The sequence below is a fragment of the Rattus rattus genome, chromosome 8 (assembly GCF_011064425.1).
Source record: "Rattus rattus isolate New Zealand chromosome 8, Rrattus_CSIRO_v1, whole genome shotgun sequence".
Classification (NCBI taxonomy): Eukaryota; Metazoa; Chordata; class Mammalia; order Rodentia; family Muridae; genus Rattus; species Rattus rattus.
In genome coordinates this window covers 48,832,824-48,843,205 of record NC_046161.1, presented here as the reverse complement: position 1 = coordinate 48,843,205, position 10,382 = coordinate 48,832,824, and the positions used below count along the sequence as shown (strand labels likewise).

At 48.9% G+C, this 10,382-nt stretch overlaps 1 protein-coding gene across 1 annotated transcript; it reads right to left on the bottom strand.

The window, feature by feature from the left end:
• Positions 1 to 1,132: 1,132 nt before the first annotated feature.
• Crabp1 (cellular retinoic acid binding protein 1) lies at positions 1,133 to 9,334 on the bottom strand. Its single transcript, XM_032909832.1, has 4 exons — positions 9,129 to 9,334; positions 8,443 to 8,621; positions 5,747 to 5,860; positions 1,133 to 1,418 (listed from the first exon to the last, which is right to left on the bottom strand). Exons 1-4 carry the CDS (start codon positions 9,196 to 9,198, stop codon positions 1,368 to 1,370), a joined length of 414 nt encoding a protein of 137 aa, XP_032765723.1. The 5' UTR covers positions 9,199 to 9,334; the 3' UTR covers positions 1,133 to 1,367.
• Positions 9,335 to 10,382: the final 1,048 nt, after the last annotated feature.

Here is a 10,382-nt window from a genome sequence, read left to right as displayed (position 1 = left end):
GGCTTCAGGTGGGAAGACAAATACACCAGGTAAGTGAGCTCAGGGACAGGGATGGGGTGTGGGGGAGGCAAGGGGTACAGACAAGGAAGCCGCTGAGACAGCAACTGTCCTGGAAGGATGTGGGCCCAGGGAAGCCAGATTTCCCTAGTCGCCTCTCTTTTTAAAGATTGCATTATGTATCTCTCCCACGCCGGCCTCCAAACTTGCCATGTAGTTGAGTCTTGTTCCTCCTTCTCAGTACTGGTATTCCAGGCATTTCCTATTGAGCCCAGTTTATACTACACTGGGGCCCAAACCCAGGGCAAACACTCTACCAACTGATCTGCTGCCCGGCCCCCAGCTTTTAGGGTGAAATTTACCTATTTTCAAAAGTAAACACTGGCACGTGTGACAGCTACTGTGTGCGTTTCCCTGCTGAGATCGTTGTCTGCCTAGCTATGGCCAGGAAGGAGTATCTTCGATGGGAACCCCTGTGTGGCCCCGATCACTGGTCCTCCACATTCCAGTGCCCATTGCACAATGGACAAAATGAATGGTGCTCAGCAAAGAGAGATCAGGATTCCTCTCCATGTTCAAACTCAAGTCTTCTACTGCACTGCCCTGGGGTCTGTCCATGTAATCCTGGTTGTCCTGGAAATCACTACATAGACCAGCCTGGCTTCAAACTCACAGAGATCCTCCTCCATGTAACCTCTGAGTACTTTAAGGCACTTACCACCATGTCTGACTTTTTTTTTTTTAAACGGTAGCAGTGTTCTTCATATTCCCACTGCACCTGCAGGGCCCCTCCCTCAGGCTGCAACCCTCAAAGGTGTGTTGACCTTTCCTTCCCTGACTTTATTTAGGTTTGGGGGAGTGAGTCTCCCTCTGGTGTTAGTTCAGAGGGCCTCACCTTCCTTTGCTGTCTCTACTTGTCCTGGCCCTATAAGTGCACATACAAGCCGTCCCTTTCTTCTGTGCTCTCCTCTGTCTATTTTCCTACTAGGAGCCATCACGCATGACTAATTCGGCTCTGTGCATTATGGCTAGGCCAACAGGCCAAAGATGAAAACTCCACATGGGCCAACACAGCCCTTCTTTAACTCCCACGCTGAAACAGAAGCAGCCGCCTCTCAAATAAAGAGCCTGGAGATGCATCCAAACAGTTTAATGACTGGTACAATCATGCAGATGCCAAACCAGGGATGCGGGAGGCAACAAGGGCCTGAGGGGAGGGTACTACAACATTGTCATAGGGAAAATGGGGTTGCCTAATATTCATGGGGGAGAGGTGTGTGGAGGAAAGACCCACTGGCGGTGCGGGACCACGACGTACTCCTCGTGGGAACTTGCATCCTGCCATGAAAGCAGGAACAAGCTGGCCACCTTTACTCCCGGACATAAATTCTTGTGCACACCACATCATCGGCGCCAAATGTCTGCCCAGAAAAGAAAAGGAAAACCAATCAAGACAGATGCCTGTGCAAAAATGTTTAAAGCATTTCACCAACGAAATGAGTAACTGCCCTGTTAATAACACTTCCTATCAGACACTAAATCTGCAGGAGTTTGTTGTGTGCTTATGCTAAGGTGCTCTGGGCATGGGGAAGACATTCTGCTCTAAGCTCCCTCTCAGCAGAGAAGTAACTAGGGCATAGAATTATGCTATATACAGTTCTCCTTTGCTTCTAGAACCTATGACTGCTGGCCTAAGACGTGAATTTCCTGGCTTCAGTTTTGAAGTGAGACTGATGGGAGATGAATGTCAGGTCGGCTATTTCTGAAGGGGCTTCTGTGTCCTTTCAAGTGACTGCAAGAGAGTGAAGGGCTTGGGCAGCTGCAGCCAGATTGATTGTGCATTGAAGAAAAGACAGAACTGCATTCCGGGAAGCAGCCATCTAGCCCAGGAGACAACATCCTAATGTAAAGACAGCTTGCCCTCTGTACACGTGGGTTCTACACCTTTGCAGTCAACCAAGCACCGATTAAAAATATTCACTTAAAACCTGCGGGGTTGGGGATTTAGCTCAGTGGTAGAGCACTTGCCTAGCAAGCGCAGGGCCCTGGGTTCGGTCCCCAGCTCCGAAAAAAAAGAAAGAAAAAAAAAAAAAACCTGCATACATCCTAAGTACGTACAACTGCTTTCCATGTTATTATTCCTTAGATGATATAGTATAACATGTTTGCATGGCACTTATATGGTATTGGGTATTATAAGTAAGCTAGGAATGACTGTAACTTGGAACGAGGCAGGAGGCTGTATGTAGGCCAAAGGCTACGTAATTTTATATAAGGAACTTGAGCATTTAAGAGTTTGGTCTCTGCAGGTTTCCTGTAACAAACCCCCAAGGATGTGGAGGTAAAGCTGTAATACTCGCCACCTCTAAACTAAAACACTCCTCTCAGATGCTAGAACAGAGCATTGACCTTCTGACATCAGTCTGCAACCACGGCTAGGCAAGTCTCTCCTCCCTCTCTTGGTCTGCTCAGGGTTGAGGGGGAAGGGTGACTTGAACAAGGTGATTCTGAGGGTTCTTTCCAGCTAAGATTCTATGACCCTTTGTTGGCTAGAGGGAGAATATAAATCCTTCCACAGATGGGAAGGAGTATTTTTCTTCTGGTGCCTGAAATGGCAGCACCTGTATAAGTAAGACGTCTCAAATTCCCCCAAATACCAATTACTCACAGCCCTGCTCTCCTGGGACTCTCACAGTCAGACACGGAAAGCTGTGTGCAAAAAAAAAAAAAAAAAAAAAAAAAAGAAAAAAGAAAGAAAGGGACCCAAAAGGCTGGAAAGATGATTCCAGTTAGGAGCACTGGCTGCTCTTTCAGATGGGGTTTGAGTCCCAGCGCCTACGTGGCAGCTCACAGGTGTCTGTTCCAGAGGATCTAACACCTTCCTCTGGCCTTGACAGGCACTGGCACACATATTGTAAAAAGGCATACAACACGAAGGCAAAGCTCCCATATGCATAAAATACTAGTTAAACAAACAGAAACAAAGACAAAACCTCCCGGTTGGCAGCCTGGATGTGTGTATTTTTGTATGTTTGTGTTGAAAGGCCTTTGTCTTTCAGATTCCCCAAATGGCTGGCAAGTCAAGAGAAGCTACAACTATTGTGGTAAGGGTTTAAGTATGACACTTTTTTTTTTTTTTAGATTTTTTAAAAATCGATTTATCTCGTTATGTTGGGACTAGAGCCCAGGGTCTTGTCTGAAGTAGGCACATGTTCTATCAGTCCTATTGTTTGATTTGAATGGAATGCGTTTCAGATCCTTACACTTGGGGTCCTTAGTGACCAGAAGCTCTTGGAGTATTTGCTAAGGAATCATATATTCCCAAGAAATATTTCCTGCATATGATGATCATTAGGGAGTTCCGACAAGATGGGCAGTTTTAAGGGCTTTGTGTCTACCGTCTTTCCCATTAGTGCGGAGTGCAGATATTCTATGTCCTGGGCACGTGTTGGGGATTGGGATGGAATAGATTTTCCTTCATAAATCTACTTTTTAGATGTTTCTCCCTAAGAGCCATGCTAGTTTCCCAGAGTTCCTTGGGTGTACAGCCACATAGGTCTCAGGAGCTTACTCAGGCAAAAAAAAAAAAAAAAAAAAAGCTTCATGACATGGAAAGAAATCCCCACATTTCTAACTCCAATTGAGAAGCCCTTTCAGGCTCCCAGTGGATACGTTTATGCTTGCTCGGAGGTTGCAGAAAGAAACTCTATGGAGTATTCCACAGCAGTGTGAGGGAGTATGCTCGGTTTTCAAAGGAAGATGATTTACAGCCCATGGCAATTTACTGTTGGCTCTGGGGACACTTATTTCAACTAAACTAAAGTTACTTACCTCTCCTTACATGAAGATTACATCTCCCAACGTTTTAGATTTATTAACGATAATAACCCTTGAAACAAAAGCCCACATTTCACATCCCAGATGCCAAGAATTAATGCTTCCTTTGAGGCTTGTATATATGTTTGCTGAGCCAGGGAGGGATGAACTACCGAGTGCGGGGGGAGTAAGGGACAAAATGTGGTGGAGTTCCTCACTGACATTCAGCCTGGGACTCCAGCTTCTCAGTATTCCAGAGGTGACCAAACCCCCGCTTTTTCTGTGTAAACTCAAATCCTGCTTAACCCTTGGATAGACTTAAGAACTCTGTCATCATCTCCCCCTGCTACCTCTGGTCCCTACAAAATGTGTGTGCCCGTCTCCCTAGATTTCCAAGTCTCAGCCCCAAATTGCTCTCCTAGTCCATGAGGTAACCCTCGGCTGGAAACATTAGCTAGGTTGCAAATTAAGCCAGTCCTTTGTCCATGAAAGGAGAGCTGGTTAAATCATTCTAGCAAAGGACAAGAGGAGAGGAAGAGGGAGAGATCAAACAGCCTCAAAGTAACAGCTCAATTTAGGTCTTCTTGCGGGCTAAACGTGTAATTTTAGGGCTGAAAGGAATCTCAGGGGCGGCAGTTCAACCTCTCCGTTAACAACAGGAGCTTTACACGGAGCTTGGGAAGAACAGAGAGGGCCCATGTCACGGTCACACGGGGTGTCTTTTCCCAGCAAACTTCTCAGGCTTCAGAAACTCCAGGGAGTGGGTCAGGGAGCCTCACAGGGGTGATGTTAACAGAATGCCTAATGGAGGACAAAAGATATAAGCTCTTGGGCACCCACGAGGGCCTTTTTTTTTCTAGCCCGGAGTGGGAGATATCAATCAGTTTGGAAACACAGGGGAAGAAAGTAGGGGCTATTTTATCTCCCAGCTCCCCCATTTCCCCTGAATAAAACTGGAAAAGGTGTGAATAAGTTAAACCCTTTGTGGTTTTGTTGTTTTGTTGTTTGTTTTGAGACAGGGTCTTGTTCTATAGCCCCCCACTGGCCCGGAACTCCTGACTTTCCTGCCTCAGCCTTCAGATTATTGTGTTACTGGAGTGGGTTTCTAGAACGGGGCAGACAATATGAAGGCTTTAAATGTGGCCTCCTCAGGTACGTTTTGCTGTGGGTATTTAAATGTTTAGTAGAGGCACGGACACATGCCTTTGATTTCAGTGCTAGGGAGGTAGACCCAGACAAATCTTTGAGTCGGAGGCCATCATGATTTACAAAATGAGTTCCAGGACAATCAGGGCTACCCTGAAGAACCCTGCCTCAAAAATTACAAAACACACCCCCCAACCAAAGGTTTCCACCTGCATACTTTTACATAATGCTAGCCTTCTCTGGTCCTAAAGAGCCCACCTTTCCACAATAGTATGTCCAGACATTTCCAAAATGTCCTTGCCTGGCTCCTGGGGGCCAGTCGAATTTTTAAGACTGGAGTAAAAATATTCAATACAGCTTTGAATGCTGATGTGATAAGATTTTGGGAAACTTTACTAGCAAAATGGGTCATGGAGGGCAGGAGGAATCTCATTTTATATAAGCTCAGGGGGGTCTTACAGAGCCCCAGCATTCCAAGGCTAGCCAGAGGAGATTGGGTGTCCCCCACCACTAGGGTCGGCAAAGAACAGTTTGGACATAGGTCTGGCAGTCCAATCAATCTCGGATATGACCCTGCCCTCTCAGGTAACCCTCCCACCCCCTCCTGCCAACCATTTAACAATGATTTCCTTTGGTTGGAACTGTCCACCCAAGCTTTCTACTCACACTTTAATCTATGGCAAATGACTTTCTCAACCAGTGAGCAGGGGGGACAGCACCTGTATGGCCCACCCCTGAGGATCACCATGGGAACCCTGGGATTGTCTCAGAGCCAAACAGCCCTTACCAGGATTAGCTCATCATTGGCCAGCTCTCGGGTCCAGTAAGTTTTGGGGCCATCCCCCTCAAGAAGCGTCTGCGTGCAGTGAATCTTGTTCTCATTCTCCCAAGTGGGTAAACTCTGCAGGCAGGAAAACCATTAGTGATATTAATTACAGTCTCGGCAGCGGGAGGGGAGGAACACAAAGAACACCGGAGAATAATTGCCAAACAGAAAAGCAACACATGGTCTCTGTCAGCAGGGTACAGCATCTTCTCTGCCGAGCCAGGTAAAGTACAATTCAGAGTGCTGGTCATGGATTTGTGGGGCATAAATACATCCGATATCACAGGCACACAGACATGCTGGAGCGGCAAAGCCTCAGACGTGCTTTGTGTCCCCGGGAATAAAATTCAGAGCACACAAACCATTCACTCCTATCAACACAGTGAACCTCTCCAACCAATTTGGACTTCAGTTACAGCCATTGAGTCATGTCCGTATCTGCTCTGGTGGCCGGCAGATGAGAAGAGGGGTCCGTGGTCAGATTCTGGACAAACACCTTCCTTTCTCCGCATTCCTCATCAGAATAGCACACAGCCTGCTCTAGTAAACTGGGGTGTCTGTCTCTGTGGATAAAGATGTTCCCACTTTCCAGGCTACATTCTTCTAGAAATATCTTTTTAAAAAATCAAGCCAATTTGAAGGTTGGCGGCGAACAGGCCAAAGGGGGTGCCCCTATAGCTTCTCCAGTGCCTGCCCACAGCAAAGTGAGATACAGCTGGGCGGGGTGGCGCTCAATGTACGCATAATCGCTTTTTAACTAACACATGGGACTCCTTCATTAGACAAGGGGTGGGGGAAGGGACGGGAATTTTTAAGCCCCACTCTCTCCTGGGTGTTACATGATTCTTTTGTTGTTCTTAAATCAGAAATTGCCCTCTCTGGCAGTCACCAGGGTTAGACAGCTCCAAATCGAGCCCTGTCTCTGGTCAAGCCAACTTCAGCAGACACCCTTCCTCTCCACTCTGTTCTGTTTTATCCTTTCCCTCCTCTGATGCTAAGGATAGAACCCAGGGCCCACCACATGTTAGGCACATGTTCTACCACTGGCTGTCTTCCAGCCATGTCCTTTTCATTGGTTGGTTTTATTTTATTTATTTTTTTTTTTTTGGTTTTGTTTTGTTGTTTTTTTTTTTTTTCCAAACAATGTGGTGACTTGAACCTCAGGTTTCATTAGCTTCAAGCAGGGATCAAATCTGATGGGCAAAGACTATCTTATGAGTGAGCCTGCAACTGGGGGATGTGTCTCTCTGTCCTTCCAAATATGGTGACCAGAGTCATAATTGGATCAGGAAAGAGAAAAGAAGTAATTTCCCATTCTTTAGAATGTTGCTATATTACAAAATGAAAAATTCTCCGCTACGTAGGTCTGGCTAATCTCTGAGCTCACAAAGATCTGTCTGTCTCTGCTTTGGAGTGCTGGGATTAAGGGAACGTGCCACAGTATTTGGCTTCATTTGTAAATATTTTAGAACACTGGAAAAGCTGGTTATGGTGACCCTGTGATACCAGCTAGCTCTTGGAGGAAACAGGAGGATTGAAGCAACTTGCATCCAGCCTGGGCTACAGAGTGAGATCCTGTCTCAAACAACCAACTAAACAAGAAAACAAAATGCACAAAACAAAACCACAGGACCCATGATGGAGAAAGGGGACATCCTTCCTAAACAAGACAGCACAGCATGTGTTTGAAATAAGAAAGGGATGTGAAGTCATTAGCTCTGGAGCGCTCCCTCAGCCTTTGCCTCATGTCTCAGGAAACAAAACAAAACAAAATGAAAACAACAAAACAAACAAACAAAACAACAACAACAACACTCTTCTCTTGCTTGTTGGATCGGGTGGATAACCTGTAATCCCAGAACTCCAGGGAATGAGGCCGGAGCATCTGGAGTTCGAGGTCACCAGGTTTACTCCGAAACTTGCAGGCTAGCCTAGTCAGGGCTACATAGCAAGCCCGACTTAGACTTATTATAAATCTCTGTTCTCTCTTCCCTCTTTCTTCTCTCTCCCCTCTCCCTCTCCCTCTCCCTCCCTCCTCTCTCTAACCCTCCTTCCCCTTCTCTCTTCCCCTCTCCCTCCTTCCCTCCTTCTCTACCCCTCTCTCCCTACCCACCTCTTTCTGTCTTTCTCCCTGAGGACTTTGAAGGGACATTAGTACATTGTCTGAACTAGAACATGCGTTGCTTTTACTTTTGGAAGAATTTCGCCATTCCCTTAAAGACCTCGGTTGAACGCGGAAGGGCAGGAAGAGGTGACCGGTACGATCTGGGCTGTGCAATTGGATCCAAATAGTTCCCCCTACAGTCCAGGGACCCAGAGGGCGGGACGCTAGATCAGCCACTCCACCTATGACAGGTAACTCGGCAGCTGCGCAGAACAGGAGGCAGCAGCGGTCCCAGGAACCTCTACCCACGCTGCCAGAGCTAGCGCTGAAGGCGCTGCTAGCGTAGCACTAACCACCGCCAGGACCTCACAGCCACCCAGAGCTCAAAGCGCGCGCCTCTTGGCGCTTGGGGATTAGTATGAGAGGAACCGGAGTAGGGCTTTCTCCTGAGCCTAGGACCATCAGGTCACACAGACTTCCCGTGACACACCCTGCAGCGAGTCAAGGGTTTTAAGGGGTACCCGGGAAGGAGGTGCGGTCTCCGGGGCCTCACCCTGCATTTGCGTCCGTCCACCGTCTCCTCCTCGAAGCCCTCTCCGACCTTGAAGTTGATCTCCGTAGTGCGCACCGTAGTGGATGTCTTGATGTAGAACTGATCCCCGTCCTGGCGGATCTCCACGTGCGGCTTGGACGCAGCCGCCACTGCCACCTTCCTCAGCATGGCGTTCACACCTGCGCAAGGAAACACAGGCTCCGGTCGCGGGTCCTCACCCTCTGGTCGCCCACCCCCCACCCCCAGACCTGTTTGGCACTTCCTAAATCCTCTGGCTTTAGACGGGGTTCTTAAATTAGTTCCATTTGTCTCTGTCCTCCCCTGGGTTTTTTGATAAGAGAAACTGAGGCTCAAAGACCGCAAGTGGCTTTCCTGAGTTACCCAGTGTTTTCATGGGACGATCTGGTTTCAAAGACGCCCCGGTGTAAAGTCCCTGCTCCTCATTGTGATCTAGCACGAGATAAGGATGGAACCGTCGAGAAAGGCGCCAAATGTCCAGCAAACGTTGGTTTAACCCCTTGGGTCCGGAGCCCGCTCTCCTCTACGATCCGGATTTGGATCCGAGAAACAGATTCACCACTCCATTGACTCCCTCCTGCCTCAACCTCCCCAGGCCACCCTCTCTGAGACCCCGGCGCCTTGCAGCGGCTTCTAATAGACCGGGCATCCCCTCCGCACCAGCTTACCCAGAGCCTTGAGGAGCTCGTCGAAATTCTCGCTGCTGCGCATCTTCCAGGTACCGGCGAAGTTGGGCATGGTGGCGGTGGTGTTGGCGGTAGCGGCGGTAGTGGCGGCGCGAAGGCAGCGGCAGGCACCCACCTCTGCTGAGGAGCGGTCGCACGCGGCGTTGCAGAGAGAGAGAGAGACTGGCGTTCTGCGCCCAGCCGCAAGCGCCTTGAGTCACTAGGGTGCCCCCCCCGCGCGCCCTTCTGGGGCCCCGCCCTCAGGTCCCGCCCCTGCCCTGCGCGCGCGCGGGGCGGGGGTAGCCCACGAGGAGTGAGCCTGACTCCCCGCCCTAAGGCGCCCATCACCATTCCTCATCTTTCCAGCCGCCAGTGATGCAGCTTGGAATCCGCTCTCCCCTGGTGCCTCCTCCACCACGCCGCCCACATCCTGTTTTAAACTGGGTGGTGGGAGAGGGTTTAATGAAGCCAGGTGGTCCGGGAGAAGATACGTGAAGCTAGCTAGGTAGTGGGGATTCAGGAATCACGACATCATTTCTCTACTTTTGCCTATGTTTGAAAATATCTGTGAGTAGTAAGGCCATAGGGATGGAAGCCACTTTCTTCCCACCCATACTTCCTGGCTGCCACTAACCAGTCCAGTCCGCTCTGTTCTGGCTTTTGAGTTAGCCCGTGGAGGACCAATTAGAGTGGTGGGGAAAGGCCCAACCCCCACCCTTGCTATCCCTGACCGGGAGGCAAGGAGGCACCCAGGCACGAGAACCCGTGCTGGAAACCAAGTGTTTCACGCAGATCTGCTTAAGTTAGAAGGGAGCCCCAGACCATCCCTTTGTTGTTGCCGAAGGGACTGGACAAGCAAAAGTTAGGGAAATGCGGCAGCTTATTTTGTCTAAAATTGTGGGTTTGAGCTCTGCAGTCCTGCTGGGAAGGTCTAGCAAGAAAGCCGAGCTCCAGCCTTTGCTTTGACAGATCTGAAAAGCCACGCCGGACCCCCCAAGTCTCCGTAAGGGAGTACCCACACTCCACAGTGCTTTTCCAGCTTTCAGATCTCAACATTTCATTGCAGCCTCTTTCCACCGATTCATGATTCACCGTTGCTACACCTCAGCCAAACTGCCCAATTCAGGATCCTAGAACCTGCCACGCGTGGCCCCATATCAACCTTTGGCCATGTTGTACTGGGTCTCTTTTCCTCCGTGGTTTGAAAAAAAAGAGCTTGCCTACTCAATCATGACACACGCATTGTAAAATTCTGTT